The following is a 19,416-nucleotide window of genomic DNA, read 5'->3' as shown; positions in this document are numbered from 1 at the left end:
CTGCAAAGGTAGAAAAAACACTGTGTCGTCTATGAATACCAAGTTTACTGTAGACACGGCAGTGGATATCTAGTGGTAAACTGATGGTAACAAGCCCTGTATGCTGAAATTAACTGTAGGCTACAGCAGAGTGGAGCTGGCTCTGACTGACTGTTGATTTGTATGTAATTACTGTTATGTGTAGCCACAATTTAGATTTATTTGGAAGTATGGTAGTCTTGTTGTTACTCTTTCACTTTTACAGCTGATTTAAGATCAGCCCTCCCATATACTGTATAGGTCATGTAGTCATGTAGAGTAGTCATTTAGGAGAAACCCTGTCCCAATAACACTCCATAACCCCATGCAAGCAGATCTATATGGGCTACAGTTACAGCCAGTGGCGACCCGTCATTCAGGGCAGGTGGGACATGCCAGTTTTGCATGTTATTTTGGCGTTAATACCTGTCACATATCAGTTTGCAAACAATGTAAAAAATAAAAAGAAATGGGATAATAAAGCACTCGACCACTTGAAATATAACAACACAACTGTTCCTGCATCAGTTGTTCATGATAGAAACAAACATGAAGTATGTGTGTGTGTGTGTGTGTGAGTGCATGTGCATGCTTGTTTATTTGTGTGTCGAAGCAACCCCAATCTGTTCCAACCCAAGCATCTGTTGTTGGTTTTAAGGGACCGTTTGTGTTTGGGCACAGAGAAGTGGCCCAGTGAATAGGGCTCAAAAGTTCAAGGTGTATCTGGGGGCCTGGGCTGTATGTCGTTCTTATAGCTTGGGTTTTGTACAGTAGGATAGCCTGGAGGAAGTGTTGGAGAAAATCCCCTGTCGAATCATAGCGTCTGCTGCAGTGGTGTAAAGTACTTAAGTAAAAATACTTTAAAGTACTACTTAAGTAGATTTTTGGTGTATCTGTACTTTACTTTACTATTTATATTTTTGACAACTTTTACTTCACTACATTACTAAAGAAAATACTGTACTTTTTACTCCATAAAAGTATACCTTACATTTTGAATGCTTAGCAGAACAGGAAAATTATGAAATTCATGCACTTATCAAGAGAACACGTGATCATCCCTACTGCCTAGGAGGACTCACTAAACACAAATACATCTTTTGTAAATAATTTGAATATAGTTAGTACTTTACTCTACTTCACTTGTTCAAACAACCCCCCCCCCCCCCTCAAAATAATAAGAATTCAACATAAGATAAATGTATAATCTAACAACTATGTGTGTAAAAACAACTACGAGGAAAGATGTTTAACTTCCTTAATTTCAACTTGAGAATTTTACGTTTTTTTCCAACAACTTGCCATGTGTCCCTGTTTTCAGTGGGTCATTTGATTATTATGATTTTTTTAAACGTTATGATACTTTTACACTATGTCGTATGCATGTTCGAAGGACGAAAAACACATTTCTATATTAGTATCACACTGATTGTTATGCTATGAGGTGTAATGGATCATGACGAACAGACATCAAAACCGTTGGGCGAATGACATTAAATGATGAGGCCACGCATTCTCACTCTGTTCCTGTTGTCCCTGTTCTGATGTCCCCCTTCCCTCTGTAAGACGTTGGGACACCACCGAAAGGAGAGAGCGTTCCTCATGAGCAGCAGATGAAGGTGAGACTGACTCCGGCCTGCTTGCAGCTTTACCTTCACTTAGTGCTAGTGGAATGAGCACTGCGATTCCACAATTTCTGCTAATGTGGATAGAAATGTCTCAGTGATGAAACACATGAAACCATGTTTAACATTACGACATGATCATTGACAGTAACTACTGTAATATGAAACATGAACTAGATCTAATGTACAATAACAGTTCTGAATTTGATCCAATGAGGTTGGATCTAAGCTATTTTGTTTTAATGCTGAACTTAATGTGAGCGTTGTTGAAACACGTAAAGTGTACACGAACGTAAAAAAAGTACATAACGTTGGAAATACTCAAAAAGCTAATGCAAATAGTTGCTTAATTTTTTTTCAACTGGAACTCGCAAAATATTTTTTGTGTACAAAATATTGAACAATAGGAGAAAATAAGCAATTATACAGCACGTTCGGTATATAAGGGTCTGGAATTGTGTAGCTGAGGGAACATTGGACATGTTGATTGGATTACTCTGTGGTTTACATCCATTCTACAACGTTGCCAACAAACAAATGAGCCATTTTTTAAGTTGAAAATAACGTTAATACCCATTACTATGGTGTTTGAGAGAATGTTATTTTCCACCTATAGTCCTCCTTGAAGACATTTTCAAGGCATTATAGATTAAGATGAGATGTTTTTACTAGCCAGGACCACTTTGAAACAAGTGTTTTAAATAAAACTTTTAAGCACTATCCACTGGAAACACATTGTACATATTGTTTGTCTTTTGCCGAAATAACATTTATCAAATCAAATGTTATTAGTCACATGCGCAGAATACAACAGGTGTAGCAGTGAAATGCTTACTAACGAGCCCCTAACCAACAATGCAGTTTTAAAAAATACAGATAACAACAATAGCAAGACTATATACAGGAGGGTACCGATACAGAGTCAATGTGTGGGGGCACCGGTTAGTTGAGGTAATATGTACTGTTGAAGTTGGAAGTTTACTTACACTTAGGTTGGAGTTATTGAAACTTGTTTTTCAACCACTCCACAAATCTCTTGTCAATAAACTATAGTTTTTGGCAAGTCGGTTAGGATATCTACTTTGTGCATGACACAAGGCATTTTTCCAACAATTGTTTACAGACAGATTATTTCACTTACAAATTCACTGTATCACAATTCCAGTGGGTCAGACGTTTACATACACTAAGCTGACTGTGCCAGTGTGTAAAATTCCAGACATCATTTGAGTAAATTGGAGGTGTACCTGTGGATGTATTTGAAGGCTTATCTTCAAACTCAGTGCCTCTTTGCTTGACATCATGGGAAAATCAAAAGAAATCAGTCAAGATCTCAGAAAAAATTTGTAGACCTCCACAAGTCCATCCTTGGGAGCAATTTCCAAATGCCTGAAGGTACCACGTTCATCTGTACAAACAATAGTAAGCAAAAATAAACACCATGCGACCACGGAGCCATCATACCACTCACGAAGGAGACGCGTTCTGTCTCCTGGAGATGAATGTACTTTGTACTTCGAAATGTGCAAATCAATCCCAGAATAACAGCAAAGGACCTTGTGAAGATGCTGGAGGAAACAGGTACAAAGATATCTATATCCACAGTAAAACGAGTCCAATATCGAAACCAAAATAAAAAATGCCAGACTACGGTTGGGGACACATGGGGACAAAGATCGTACTTTTTGGAGAAATGTCCTCTGGTCTGATGAAACAAAAATAGAGATATTTGCCCATAATGACCATCGCATGGAGATAGCCCGGTTTGCCAATGTGCCGGGGCACTGGTTGGTCGGGCTAATTGAGGTAGTCTGTACATAAATGTATAGTTGAAGTGACTATGCATATATGATTAACAGAGAGTAGCAGCAGTGTAAAAGAAGTTTTGGGGGGGTGGCACACAATGCAAATAGTCCGGGTAGCCATTTGATTACCTGTTCAGGATTATTATGGCTTGGGGGTAAAAACTGTTGAGAAGCATTTTCGTCCTAGACTTGGCACTCCAGTACCGAGAACAGTCTGACCGAGGTGGCTGGGGTCTTTGACAATTTTTAGGGCCTTCCTCTGACACTACCTGGTGTAGAGGTCCTGGATGGCAGGCAGCTTAGCCCCAGTGATGTACTGTGCCGTACGCAACTACCCTCTGTAGTGCCTTGCGGTTGGAGGCTGATCAGTTGCCGTACCAGGCAGTGATGCAACCATTCTCTCGATGTCGCAGCTGTAGAACCTTTTGAGGATCTGATGACCCATGCCAAATCTTTTTAGTTTCCTGAGGGGGAATAGGCTTTGTCGTGCCCTCTTCACAACTGTCTTGGTGTGTTTGGACCGTTCTAGTTTGTTGGTGATGTGGACACCAAGGAACTTGAAGCTCTCAACCTGCTCCACTAAAACCCTGTCGATGAGAATGGGGTCGTGCTCGGTCCTCCTTTTCCTGTAGTCCACAATCATCTCCTTAGTCTTGGTTACGTTGAGGGATAGGTTGTTATTCTGGCACCACCCAGCCAGGTCTCTGACCTCCTCCCTATAGGCTGTCTCGTCATTGTTGGTGATCAGGCCTACCACTGTTGTGTCGTCTGCAAACAAATTGTGGTGTTGGAGTCATGCCTGGCCATGCAGTCATGGGTGAACAGGGAGTACAGGAGGGGACCTAGCACGCACCCCTGAGGGGCTCCAGTGTGGCAGATGTGGATCAGTGTCGCAGATGTGTTGCTACCTACCCTCACCACCTGGGGGGCGGCCCGTCAGAAAGTCCAGGATCCAGTTGCAGAGGGAGGTGTTTAGTCCTAGGATCCTTAGCTTAGTGATGAGCTTTGAGGGTACTATGGTGTTGAAAGCTGAGCTGTAGTCAATGAATAGCATTCTCACGTAGGTGTTCCTTTTGTCCAGGTGGGAAAGGGCAGTGTGGAGTGCAGTAGAGATTGCATCATCTGTGGATCTGTTTGGGCGGTATGCAAATTGGAGTGGGTCTATGGTTTCTGGGATAATGGTGTTGATGTGAGCCATTACCATCCTTTCAAAGCACTTCATGGCTACGGACATGAGCGCTATGGGTCTGATTTTCAGCTCAACATTTAATTAAACTTTTAAGTGGCATGTATTTGAAAATGTCAGTCCAAAATTGCTTTTAAATTCTGTCATGGAAATTTTAAATTATTTTATCAAGTCATTTACGGTTTCTATGCGTAGTTTTCCATGTGGGACAATTTATTGGGGAATTCTGAAAAGCTGTCCAATTATTGTTTTTAAGGAGGGATATTGGTTCTTGTAGAATCAGTTTAATTTTATTCCATATTGTTATAGTGTTCTGAACTATGAAGTTAATGTTCTTAGCTCCATCCTTTGAAAACAGACATGTAAAAATATTCTGGGGATGAGCATGCGCATCTTTAATATGTACCCATTATTCCTCTTTAGTGCATTGAACAATATGTTGCAAGTAAAAGCCTTGGGTGGTGAGTTGATACAATTCCATGTCTGGAAGATTAAAACCACCCTCAGACTTAGGGTGGTGGCACATGTGCCTACCGATAGGAAGCATTGGGGTGTGAGTTGTTCCGTTTTGTACCGACAACACTGTATGTAGAAACCAGACAAAGTATAAATCAAGCCTCTAATTTTGGTAAATCAACATATCCCCAAGCAACTGGGAGAGTGTGATCAATCAGTTTTGTACAACAGCGAAGCTGTGAGGACAGACGCTGGGAGACGGAAGCAAGTGCAGGGAGTGAATATTTAATAAATAACGGACATGCAACAAAATTACATTAATGCTGACACATGGATGAAACTGAGGAATAGACAGATATAGGGGAGGCAATCAATAAAGTGATGGAGTCCAGGTGAGTAAGGGTCCAGGCGGGTCCAGGCGTAATGATGGTGACAGGTGTGCGTAATGATGGGCAGCCTGGCGTCAGAGAGGGGGAGTGGGAGTAGGCATGACAGTACCCCCCCCCCCTAGGGGCGCCAGCCGGCGCCCCACCTGGGCGAGCCTGACGAGCCAGCCAAGGCATGGGATGGGAGCACAACGAGCCGGCCGAGGCGTGGGATGGGAACCCTACGAGCCGGCCGAGGCGTGGGATGGGAGCACAACGAGCCGACCGAGGCGTGGGATGGGAGCCCTACGAGCCGGCCGAGGCGTGGGATGGGAGCCCTACGAGCCGGCCGAGGCGTTTGATGGGAGCCCGACGAGCCAGCCAAGGCATGGGATGGGAGCACAACGAGCGGGCCGAGGCGTGGGATGGGAGCCGGACAAGCCGACCGAGGCGTTTGATGGGAGCCCTATGAGCCGGCCGAGGCGTGGGATGGGAGTCCTACGAGCCGGCCAAGGCGTTTGATGGGAGCCCAACGAGCCGGCCGAGGCATGGGGTGGGAGCCCTACGAGCCGGCCGAGGCGTGGGATGGGAGCCCTACGAGCAGGCCGAGGCGTGGGATGGGAGCTCTACGAGCCGGCCGAGGCGTGCGATGAGAGCCCGACGAGCCGACCAAGGCGTGGGATGGGAGCCTTACGAGCCGGCCGAGGCGTGGGATGGGAGCCCTACGAGCCGGCCGAGGCGTTTGATGGGAGCCCGACGAGCCAGCCAAGGCATGGGATGGGAGCACGACGAGCGGGCCGAGGCGTGGGATGGGAGTCCGACAAGCCGACCAAGGCGTTTGATGGGAGCCCAACGAGCCGGCCGAGGCGTGGGGTGGGAGCCCTACGAGCCGGCCGAGGCGTGGGATGGGAGCCCTTCGAGCCGGCCGAGGCGTGCGATGAGAGCCCTACGAGCCGGCCGTGGCGTGGGATGGGAGCCCGACGAGCCAACCGAGGCAAGAACCTCTCGAGCAAGCTTAGGCATGGAAGCCTGAAGAGCCCGGACCCGACGTCACCAAAACATTTATTAAAAAAAGAACTCCCTGATGCTTCCAAAATTGGTGTCAGCATTCTTTGAGGACAGACACTGGGAGACGAGAAGCAAGTACAGGGAGTGAATATTTAATAAATAACGGACATGAAACAAAACAAGGACAGCTTCTGGACAAGGGAAACAAAACAACATTAATGCTGACAAGGGGATTTAACTGAGGAATAGACAGAAATAGGGGAGGCGATCAATAAAGTGATGGAGTTCAGGTGAGTCCGCTGATGCGCGTATCGATGGTGACAGGTGTGTGTAATGATAGGCAGCCTGGCGCCCTTGAGCAGGCGTGGCAGAAGCAACCATTTGGTAAAACAGCACAGCGACATGAATCCAACAGACCATGGCCTCCTTCAAAGTAAAAGGAAAGGACAAAAGGCAACTTGGAGATACAAATGAGAATAATGAACAGTTAAATATTATCCAGGAATACATAACTATAATATTCTCAATGCACACAGAAACCAACTAACTGCTGTAATCTATTGTTAAAAATGTCAGACACGCACAAACAAGGCGTGCACATGAACTAACAAGAATAAATCACTTTCCTTTTGGAAACAAAGTTGCAAACTTCAGAAGAGGAATCGGACCAGCAAGAAAACCGAATGACACGAAACAACATGAGAATATTGTCCTCACCAAAAGATGAGGAAAAAGGAGACATTCCAGTTTAGTGTAATCAGAGGAACTTGACGTGGGTATATCATCAGAGGATCTGGAATGATGCTATAGAACTCTAAATACCCTTAGTACTCTTCAGACTATGGAACAATCAGACCAAGGTCAATATTCTGAAGGCACAAGGGTGAAGGAGATCAAATTCCAAGGCCAGAGAATTTGATTTGTGCAGGACCTGTCTGCTAAGCCGAGAAAGAAATGCAAGGAATACCTGCCAATCAGACAGTTGCTGGAGGAAAATAGGATCAAATCTCAACTCCACCTCCCGGCAGTGCTGTGGGTATGGAAGGGAACGCCAATGAAACCTTAATCAAGCTGCAAGAAACCTTTCCACTCGAAGGCCTACAAACATTATGTGTAATGGAGACCTCTGCGGACAGAGTGGAGCCCCCTGCACTGAGAAGAAGTCAGAGTTGGGCAAAACGATGAGCATAGGCTACATTCAGTGCATTTGGAAAGTATTCAGACCCCTTTACTATTTCCACATTTTGTTACGTTACAGCCATATTCTAAAAAGGATTCAATTTTTTTTCCCCCCTCGTCAATCTACACACAATACCCAACAATGACGAAGCAAAAACAGGTTTTGATGTATTTAAAGTAAAAAACTGATCACATTTACATAAGTATTCAGACCCTTTACTCGGTACTTTGTTGAAGCACCTTTGGCAGCGATTACAGCCTAGCATCTTCTTGGGTATGACGCTACATGCTTGGCACACCTGTATTTGGGGAGTTTCTCCCATTCTTCTCTGCAGGTCCTCTCAACCTCTGTCAGGTTGGATGGGGAGCATCACTGCACAGCTATTTTCAGGTTTCTCAATGTTCGATCGGGTTCAATTCTGTGCTTCTACACCTGCATTGCTTGCTGTTTGGGGTTTTAGGCTGGGTTTCTGTACAGCACTTTGAGATATCAGCTGATGTAAGAAGGGCTATATGAATACATTTGATTTGATTTGATTTGATTTGAGCTCTGGCTGTGCCACTCAAGGGCATTCAGAAACTTGTCCCGAATCCACTCCTGCATTGTCTTGGCTGTGTGCTTAGCGTCGTTGTCCTGTTGGAAGGTGAACCTTCATCCCAGTCTGAGGTCCTGAGCTCTCTGGAGCAGGTTTTCATCAAGGATCGCTCTGTACTTTGCTCCGTTCATCTTTCCTTCGACCCTGACTAGTCTCCCAGTCCTTGACACCACCATGCTTCACCGTAGCTTTTCCTCCAAACATGACGCTTGGCATTCAGGTCAAAGAGTTCAATATTGATTTCATCAGACCAGGGAATCTTGTTTATCATGGTCTGAGAGTCCATTAGGTTCCTTTTCGGCAAACTCCAAGCGGGCTGTCATGTGCCTTTTACTGAGGAGTGGCTTCTGTCTGGACACTCTAACATAAAGGCCTGAATGATGAAGTGCTGCAGAGATGGTTGTCTTTCTGGAAGGTTCTCCCATCTCTCATAGGAACTTTGGAGCTCTGTCAGAGTGACCATCGGGTTCTTGGTCACCTCCCTGACCAATACCCTTCTCCCCCGATTGCGCAGTTTGGCCGAGCGGCCAGCACAAGGAAGGTTCCAAACTTCTTCCATTAAGAATGATGGAGGCCACTGTGTTCTTGGTGACCTACAATGCTGCAGAATTTTTTGGGTACCCTTCCCCAGATCTGTGCCTCAACACAATCCTGTCTCTGAGCACTTTATAGACAATTTCTTCGACCTCATGGCTTGGTTTTTCTCAGAACAAGAATAGACTGACGAGTTTCAAAAGAAAGTACTTTGTTTCTAGCCATTTTGAGCATGTAATCGAACCCACAAATGCTGATGCTCCAGATACCCTACTGGTCTAAAGAAGGCCAGTTTTATTGCTTCTTTAATCACAACAACAGTTTTCAGCTGTGCTAACCTAATTGCACAAGGGTTTTCTAATGATCAATTTGCCATTTAAAATGACAAACTTTGATTAGCTAACACAACGTGCCATTGAAACACAGGAGTGATGGTTGCTGATAATAGGCCTCTGTATGCCTATGTAGACATTCCATAAAAATAATCTGCCGTTTCCAGCTACAGTAGTCATTTACAACATTAACAATGTCTACACTGTATTTCTGATCAATTTGGTGCTATTTTAATGGACAAAAAAATGTGCTTTTCTTTCAAAAACAAGGACATTTCTAAGTGACCCCAAACTTTTGAACAGTAGTTTATGTCTAACTTTTTGATGGATTCGTGTGTGTGTGTGTGTGTGTGTGTGTGTGTGTGTGTGTGTGTGTGTTTGTGTGTGTGTTTGTGTGTGTGTGTGTATATATATATGAATGGTTGTGTGTTGGAGGGTGAATATGTATAGGAGGACAGGAGAGAATGAAGGATGAAGGATGTGTGGTACCTCCACTCATCTCACTTCAGTCTTTCAGTGGACCCACTCTCCCCAAGTAGAGCCCCACCAGCCACTACACTTTCATTTCATTCACAAGGTATTACAAACTGACCACAGTATTTAAGTGGCAGTCTTTCTCCAATGTATTTACAATGGACATAATCCACAGACATCTGGTACATTAAGGGGGAAGGTGGAGCTTAAAAGCCCTATAAAGGCTTAAGTGTTTGCCCGGACTACATGTTCACGCGTTCTATATATGTAATGTGTACAATAACTATGTATTCATACTGTGATTCTTCCATATGCATGGGATGTCCACCGCCCTCGTATGACGTGTCTGATAAATTGTTTTATCTGGTTCTTCAATGACAGACGGGACAGACAAGGTTAACTTTGACTCTATACAAGTAAAGGTCAATAAAATCCAGCTTATTACACGGAAACTGCATGGGTTTCATGATGGCAACAAACAAAAAAAACGCGTAAGGCTCTTGAATATTTAACGAGATTGTCAGTAGATGTGGTTTTCCACATTTAAAGAGGAGCTGGGTTCGAGTGGTCTATGCTGCCACCTACAGTGGCCACAGCAGATGTGTAGGCATCCTGATAAATAAGAATACACACTTTTCCATTATATCCTAGCACATCGGCCAAGAAGGACGTTTTCAAATGTTTTTATTTTACCTTACATTGTGGACAATGCACATTGATTTCATTGTATATCCCCCCCAGAGGCAAATCTGGTGTTTTTAGATAGAATTCAAGCTATATTACATCAAACCCAGACAGGACCTATTATTTTAGCATGCAACCTAAATCACACATTCTGCAAGTTAGACAGACATAGCGATGAAAAAGGCAAATTCAAGGAGCCTCCAAAGAGGTAACTATTTTACTGGATACCTAGAGATGTCTATTCTCAACTACAAAATACTTATTTTTTCTCAAAGTAAAAAAAGCTATTCAGACCTGGTTTTCCATCCTCCTCCTATGTCCTTCACCCCACACACACACCTCATTCTCCACACCGTGTTGCATGCATACACGTGCACACACACACACACACACACGCCTGAACGCACATACATACAGTGCACACACACGTGCCAACACACACACACGTACACATCTGCGCACACACACAAGCTAGACCACAGCAGTTTGCCCACCCCATCTTCATCCCAGTACACACACACACTAGACTACAGCAGAGTGACATCAGTCACTTTTATACATCCAGCTGTTAGCCACTTTCCTCTCTCTCTCTCTCTCTCTCTCTCTTTCTCTCTCCGGGAGGCAGGCTCTGATTTCTTCTCTCAATCCCATTGTAGATGAATCATTACACTCTGCCAGAGCCTGCTCAGGTCTGACCCGGCCACTTTATTATTGCTCCCCTCCCCTCGCCTCGCCCTCCCCTCCAGTCGCTTCCCCGCTGACGCCACCACTACCACTGCATTCCAAGATCGCATCCCAAACGGCACCCTTTTCCCTATATAGTGTACTACTTTCAACCTGGTCAAAAGTAATGCAATATAAAGGGGGGTAGGGTGCCATTTATGGCGCATCCCCATTCTGTGGCGAGGCTGCCCGGATGGCCATTTCAATTAAGACTGTTCTTCTGATATGTATGGAGATGTTCTAGAAAAAATGTAAGTATAATATATGTGTAGTAGGCTTCTATGGTATGGTAGTGACAGATTCATTTCTTTAAAAGGTTATTCCTATAGTTTCTATAGTCTTTACACAGCTGACTCTGCAGCTCAATCTATAGGTATGTTGTAGGCTTGTGGCAGCCTGGTTCCTCATTTCTGCCTGCTGTGCTAGTGCTTCTCTGTAACACAGTGGCAGACAGACAGACAGACGGCAGCATTGTGATGGTTGAGTTCCTAATTCTAAAGGCAGCTCTCCTCAAGGTGATTCTGTCATTGATTTGAACTTTTGCAGCAGCTGTGGCAGAGACTAACAAACCTGCGAGCAGGTTTCCGAGGATACGTTGCATCCAAGACAACAACATCAACGACACATGCTGTTATTTCCTCTTCCTCCCCTTGGGTTCTTCTGTTTACTGATTGGACAGAGAGATTACATTACGAATGGAATAGCAGTCGATATAATGTCATACAAATTATAGGACGTATAGTATCATACGTCTAAACCGGTCAGACGATAGCATACAAATTGGATTAAGTAACTTAAGTCTTAGAGTATAATATTGTATAATACAACGTATACGTAAAACATATTCAACGACCCCAGGGTTTAATACAACGTATAAGTAATACATTGTAACGACCCAGGGTTTATAAGCGCGGACACCAACTCTGTCGCCTGAGCATGCTTTTGGGGCACAGTCAACAGCACGCTGGACTTCGGGCTAGAAGGCTGAGGGTTCGAGACCTGCTCCCTCCATGTTTCATTACATCTTTCTCTGAGACCAGTTTGCTTGTTGAGAAGTAACAGCAAAGGAGAATTACTGTGAGAATGTATGTTGACATTTAGAACTAACGACAAATGTTAGGATCATTTACGTTAAAGGTTAGGAGAACTAAAACGACAGGTTAGGTGAATTGACATAGCAGGCTAGGTGAATTGGGTTAAATTTAGAATAAGTTTTAGGGGAAGGGCTAGCTAAAATTCTACAGTTGTGCCCAACACGATTCGAACACGCAACCTTTGGATTGTTAGACAGTCGCGGGTAACGCTCACACATCCTCCCGACCAACTTTCCTACTTTAACTAGACCATTAGTCGGTATCATACGTCTTGAAAGTGCTCAGAAATGCATAAAGTATGTTTTCGTATGGCTCTGAGGCCAGGCTTCCTTATCTTTTTAACCACAAATCATAGAAACACACACACAGTAGCCCATGTATACACACACACACACACACACACACACACACACACACACACACACACACACACACACACACTCTCTCTCTCAGGGGAGCTAGCATCAAGCACAGTAGGTCAAAAGGGCATAGGATGCTTGGCTATTTCATTGCCACTGCATCACCCCTCCTCCCAGTATCTCCCTTCAAAAGCAATGCACACTCTCCTCTTTAACCAAAATGTACTGTATATGTTGCTTCAGCCCAGACATCTATGCAATTTTAACATTTTAGAAGACACTCTTATCCAGAGAATCTTACAGTAATGAGTGCATACATCTTCATACTGGTCCCCCATGGGAATTGAACTCACAACCCCTGACATTGCAAGTGCCATGCTCTACCAACTGAGCCACACAGAGGAATGCTGATGTTAGAGGGAGGAGAGAAAAACAGAGGGAGGCGAGAAACACCATCTTACACAGCATTATCTGGCAGAGAGACAATAGGATACGTTGTGTATTTAATTTGAACAGCCGAGAGGCTGGGTGTAAAATTAGTTCAGATGCTTGAGAGATAAAGAGAACGAGGAGGGAGAATAACACAACATTAGAAATGGATGGCATTAACTTTTCTTCTTCTTCATTCTGTGTTAAGTCTTATCTCTCAAAACGACATTCATTGCAGGAGAAACGAAAATGCTTCTAAACACAACTTTTGCTGGAATTTGTGGTAATGAATGATTGCTAAGATTAAATCAGTCCTTTACTGTGATCGTTTCAGGTTTGTTTGGGTGGTGTAAACAGATATAGGTACTGAACAAAGCCTGCCGTTGCTGAAACTCATCCTGTTTTGGGTGGTTGCTGGGGAGATTATCCAACGATAAATCCACAACGATATCAGATACCCCTTGTACCAACACAACAGAGGGCATTTCATGGGCACAATGCTGATTGCTGATCCCCTTAATGGTGTTGCGCCCTGTAATCCCAAATTATTTAACCAGATTCCTTAACAAGATCGATTAAAATTCTGCTTTGGGATTACGTATTTGAATATATAGCAAACACTGGACATCCAAATGTACAACCGTAAATGTCTGTTTTCTTCTTGCGTATTAGTTTAGCTCAAAATAGACATGGGCTTAGCTTGTACTGTGTATTTCCATCCCTCTCTCCTCTATCTGTGCTATAGGCCCCTAGCAGTCAGTCAGCCTCCCTCCTGCATAACGTAAACCTATGGAGCTACTGAGCCTACGATGTGCTGAAGCTGATATAGGACAGTCATCATGGTGGACAGATGAGTGACAGAGACACGTCAATGTCTGCATCCCAAATGGCACCCTATTGCATCCCAAATGGCACCCTATTTTTAGTGCACCACTTTTGACCAGGGCCCATACCAGAAATGGCCCCTTCTCACTTGTGGTGAGAGTTTTCCTTCTGAATAAACTAGGATATGGTACAAAAGGGATATGGTTCATTCACCCTGCTTATACCTCTGCTCATACACCATTGGGAGTTTGAGGAGGAGGGGTTTTCTTGCAACCATATTGAAATATGCCCGCGGCACACTCCACTGCTGCTGAAATTAGATTATTTGGGTTTTGTTTATCAGTTTTGCCAGGGTCGTTTTCACTCCCCGGTTTATGCAGCTGTCTCCGGGCTGGTTTATTTGAAACGGTATAGTTGACAGCTCCTGCTGTGTGTGCGTGCATGCGTGCGCACGTGTGTGTGTGTGTGCGCGTGTGTGTGTGCATGTCTGTTTGCTCCTGTCTGTGCAGAATGTGCACTCATTCTCCAGCCCTTCCCTTCCACTGCCAAATCATTTGATGCACTGATGTTCAAATCCACTTCATCTCCACTATGGGCTGTTGGCGCGCCGTCAAGTATCGACTAGACATTTCTCCTGTTTTTTGGGTCACGAGTTTGGCAGCGTCTCCTTTGCCCCGCTCCGCTCAGCCCTCTCCTCCCCTTCCGCTGTAGAGAGAATGTGCTGACCACTGGCTGGTTATCTCCGGGTGGACGTGACCATCCGTCTTGAGCCAAAATAGGCCAACAGTGAAGTGAGTCCGAACAGAGAGAACCTGGGAGAGGAGGGAAATAATCATCCTGCAGGTCTGGAGGTGCCTGTGAGTGTCTGTCTGACAGACAGACAGACAGACAGACAGACAGACAGACAATGGCCCCTGCTTGAGCTGAATGCACAACAGGGATAAGTGTCATTTTTAAATTGACCTCAAGGTACCCCAAATCCGAGGAAGCCAGGGCATATAAAACACAATAACAGCATAGTAAGGGTGCAGAGTGCACACACATACTCCTCAGATACTGTACACACATTGTGTATAACGATATGCATATGTAAACTACCGTTCAAAAGTTTGGGGTCACTTAGAAGCCCATTATCAGCAACCATCACTCCTGTGTTCCAATGGCACATTGTGTTAGCTAATCCAAGTTTGACATTTTAAAAGGCTAATTGATCATTAGAAAACCTTTTTACAATTATGTTAGCACAGCTGAAAACTATCATGCTGATTAAAGAAGCAATAAAACTGGCCTTCTTTAGACTAGTTGAGTATCTGGAGCATCAGAATTTGTGGGTTCGATTACAGGCTCAAAATGTCCAGAAACAAATGACTTTCTTCTGCAGCTCGTCAGTCTATTCTTGTTCTGAGAAATGAAGGCTATTCCATGCGAGAAAATGCCAAAAACTGGAAGAACTCCTACAACGCTGCGTACTACTCCCTTCACAGAACAGCACAAACTGGCTCTAAACAGAATATAAAGAGGCCCCGGTGCACAACTGAGCAAGAGGATTTGATGTTATTTTAATGGACCAAAACATTTTTGCTTTTCTTTCAAAAACAAGGATATGTCTAAGTGACCACAAACTTTTGAACGGTAGTGTATATTGTAGGGCTATTTGCATCGGTATAGACTTTCAAAATGAGCAAGCAACACAGTGTCTGGTTGTTGACCATGTTGGACTTCAGTCCCCTTGTTGTGAGTCATGTCTTCATTACTGTTTTACTGTAAATGTGTTGGCCCATATTCTTACAGTTGATTTGACACTGCTACTGATGACTCTCCGTAAGAATGGTGTGTAACTTTAAGTCTTGCCCTTCTGCTCCAATTCATGTCATGTCAAGCCCCATGCTGATCTCTACTGTACAGATGAGTGCCTGGGGAAACATCAACCCACATTGTCTGATAGATATGGAGAGTTTGAACAATACAATTGGCATAGAGTCTAATCAATTAGTAATGTGAAAGTTGAAGTGTTGAATTTTAACTGTTGATAGATTTATTTTTGATCCTCAAATTCTAAACAAAAACTGTCTATCATATGTCATGTTGTTGTGAGATATGTGTGAGATATGTTCGATAGACATTGATCACAAGTTGTCTGATAATCAATGAAAGGCTAGCGCCACACACAGCTCAATGAAAACTTCAATGCTAGTATTCTGGTTATTGGGTTATTACTAAGCTATGGGTAAAGACTCCATCTTCACCTCCTGTGAATATACAGATCGAGAACATTATTTATAATATTTCGAAGATGCAGGGTCACTTCGACAGCTGTATATGGACTGATATATATATATATATATATATATATGCCTTACATTTGTTCAGTTTTACTACATTACCGCAGGCTCAATCCCGCCCATAAACGTCATTGATTCAAATTGCTTCTGAGGCAGGCAGGCAGGCAGCGGTGTCTGGAGCCGAGCGCAGTGTGGCATTGCATAGCGAGTGGAAGCGCCTGCTTGCTTCTTTAAAGTATACTCGTATGAGCAACACAACCACGACTCACCTCTTCTTTTAAAGATGTGGACAGAAGTCGGGAAGCTAATGCTCTTACATTTGTTGCTAATGGAGCTCCACTCCACCCAAGGTAAGACATTTTATCATTGATCGTCGGAGAGGGAATTTTCATTACAACGAATGGTGAATGGGTAAGCGACGTTGTCGAACTGATCAAGCCAGTGTATCGAGCAAGCATCGTAGAAGGTAGAGCAGCGTCGATGCACTCCTTATTTTCAAACAGTCACCACAACAGGAAATTCATGTTGACCTGCACTAAATACTATTTTAAAGCAGGTTATATGTGCTCTGATGTTGGTACTTATTCTACAACGTCACGAAAACAGTCTTTACTGTTCTTTACCCAGCCTAGTAAATGACAATGCGCGGGAGGTAGCCAACATGTGCATGAATGACATATGGAAGGCAGCCTAAACCTCCGCTTGAACACAACGTGTAGCCTAGGCTAGGTGGAAGGCAGGCTACGTGGAAGGGGTAGTAGTTCCATTATTTCCTTATTGATCCAATGCATGGGCATGCTCGCTGTTCATTTTTTATTCAATCGGCAGCATATTTTGAGTTGGCTTGTAAGCCTGTTATAGCCTACATTACATTTCTTACTGTGTTGTCAACAGTCACAAAAATAGGTTAAGCTACAGTCAAATGAAGACACCAATTGGGATGCATGAAAGTCCAACAGTTCTAGTTTTGCATTCCAATTTGAAATGATTAGACGTAAATAATTCCCATATAGACCTCGTGCCAGTTAAATGAGACTTGCTTTTTGTTTCTGTTCTCAATGAATGTTGTGCTTATCATAGATAGTAATCAACGCTGTTTGTCCCCAGACAGTGTTGTAGGCTAATAACAATGTATTACGGCATCAATTAAAACATCACTTAGTAACAGTGGCTCCAACCCTTGTTGCAGCAATGAACCTCTGTAAAACCCGGTTGTATCAGTGGATCAATGAAACATCTAGCAATTTCATAACAATGTTTCCTACTAACGATAGAACAGTTGTGCGCGTTGCGCGTGGGCGTTTTGGGATGAATTGGTGACATGTCCCTGGCGCACAACCTATATTTTGTAACAAAACCTAAACATATATACATTTTTTTACTGTTTTATTTACGGATGTATCTTGTTCTTATCTGCAGGAACTCATACTGATACGAATTGCGAAACGGGTCAGTTTCAATGCAAGAACGGACGGTGCATACCTACCCTCTGGAGATGTGACGAGGACGATGACTGCTCTGACAACAGCGATGAAGAAAACTGTCGTAAGTAGCCTAACACCTGCCTAACACATGTCCATGAGCAGATACTATACTGTAGCACATATGTGATCCCCATTGTATTGTGGAGGCGCCTGGGGGCATCAATACGCATTGCACATAGGGTCACCAGAGCAGGTGTTGGGAGTTTTTACAATGTAATGTGGATATGGAGTTCATATTGCCACCGCTGAGTGGATGGGAACTTGACTATTATTTTCATAGTAAAATTGAAAAGAAGGGTCTAGAAACAGATACCATTGTAGATATCAATAATTGACTTAATTGGTACTTGAATTGATTAAGTCATTTCATAATGAACACACTTTGAAGAGTCAGCCAGCAAATGATCAATGAAGAATTTGCCACGCAACTAATTGGATGAACAGTTAAGTTAGAGTTGCCAATTCATTTTTGTCTCCACATGTCATAGCCAATAGCAGCACTGCACGTGCACACCTGCTTGTTGTCCTAGGCATAGCGTGACATATGCAAGCTTGTCTAACATTGACTGGCTACAGATTATAATTATTGGCGACAACACTCGTTGGGAAAGTTTTTTAAACGAGCAGTGCAAGTGTCACAACACTGCAACGGGTCTATAAACATAGCCTTTGTCCTGATGGAAGTGAGTTGATGTTGTTGTTATTTGAAGGAAGTGCCCTCAATTACAACAAAAAAGCCTACTGTGCCACACACAGGTCAATGACAGAGATGCTGGTCCCTACAACCAGTATCAAACATGACCCCACTCTCCCTCTCGTTCCCCAACTTTAAACCTGCCAGCCAGACTGGGAAGAGACTCTTTCCCCATCTGCTCTCCCTCTATCTAGTCATTCCTCTACATATAAGCTACTTAGCTTCTCTCTATATTTCAACCTCTCTTTCTGTCTCCCACCCTCTCCTCCTCTCTACCCCTCGGGACTTGTAGCTGGGTGGCATTTCATGGTGCTGCCTCCCAGGTCTCCTGTGCTATGCCTGGTGCTTTAAAAGGCCAGGGTCTTTCGAAGGCATGCATGGCAGACAACCTGGGAAGAGAGGAGCGGAGAGTGCCAGCGCCATGCCAAGCCAAGGAGGCTGTGCCCGCTTGTCTTACCCCCACAAAGGGGAATCAGCTGACAGGTTGGAGATAAATCCGATGGCACGGCTGGTTGCCAAAGCGATACCCTCTGGCGGTGCGCCAAGCACTCCAGCAGATGCCAGTGCTGCTTGCAGTGGCTCCCCAAGCCCCACATCGCCAGCTAAAAACACAACACAGGAGCGGGGAAGACGGGAGAGAGGAGGAGAGGAGCAGAGGGGAGAATAAAGGAGATGAGAACAGAGGAGAGGACATGGGTAGAGGAGAGGGGAGGGTTGGAGAGAAGGGCAAAGTAATTCATACTGGTAAACAAAACATGATGTGCCAGAACAGCAGTGGCCCCTGACATTTTGTCTCACCCCATAACAATCTGTGCTCTACAACCAGCGCACCACCTCTGGGCTCGCTGCCTTAAGCCTGGTCACAACACTGCCAAGATGCTAACTTAGCCCAGTAACCTGACCCGGCAGCCCTGCACCTATCTCAGGCAGCACACCTCTCTCCCTCTCTCCTGTGCCACTGCCAATATGATCCGTCTCTGTCTCAGTCTCAGTGCCAGGCCCCTGTCCCTCTCCACAGGGATTACCCACAAGCCTTCTCCAGTGTTAGAATAAGTCCTGCTAGATTGGGTGTATTTTGTGCGTGTCTCTCCTCATCCCTCCCTCCTCTCCTGCATGTCTCTCTTCCTCCTAGTGTCGTTCACATCAGCCTCAAAGGGGATTCCGCTCCTGTTGCCCCGAGAGACAGAGAGGGGAGGGAGGCCACACCCCTCCTTATCAGGTGTGTGTGTGTGTGTAGACACACAGACATAGAGAGACACATAAA

General features: G+C 44.3%; 1 protein-coding gene across 4 annotated transcripts in view; it reads left to right on the top strand.

The window, feature by feature from the left end:
* Nucleotides 1–16,101: 16,101 nt before the first annotated feature.
* Nucleotides 16,102–19,416, top strand: part of LOC110521812 (low-density lipoprotein receptor-related protein 8) — a 261,008-nt gene continuing 257,693 nt past the window's right edge. For all 4 annotated transcript variants that reach the window (XM_036968636.2, XM_036968637.2, XM_036968635.2 and 1 more), the window contains exons 1-2: nucleotides 16,102–16,324; nucleotides 17,394–17,519. In XM_036968636.2, the coding sequence (XP_036824531.1) occupies nucleotides 16,258–16,324; nucleotides 17,394–17,519 (193 nt within the window). In that variant the 5' untranslated portion in view covers nucleotides 16,102–16,257. The remainder of the gene's footprint in view (nucleotides 16,325–17,393; nucleotides 17,520–19,416) is intronic.

Source organism: Oncorhynchus mykiss, chromosome 4 (assembly GCF_057628025.1).
Source record: "Oncorhynchus mykiss isolate SJ-2025 chromosome 4, ASM5762802v1, whole genome shotgun sequence".
NCBI lineage: Eukaryota > Metazoa > Chordata > Actinopteri > Salmoniformes > Salmonidae > Oncorhynchus > Oncorhynchus mykiss.
The sequence above is the reverse complement of the archived record's forward strand: the minus strand, read 5'-3'. Positions and strand labels throughout refer to the sequence as shown.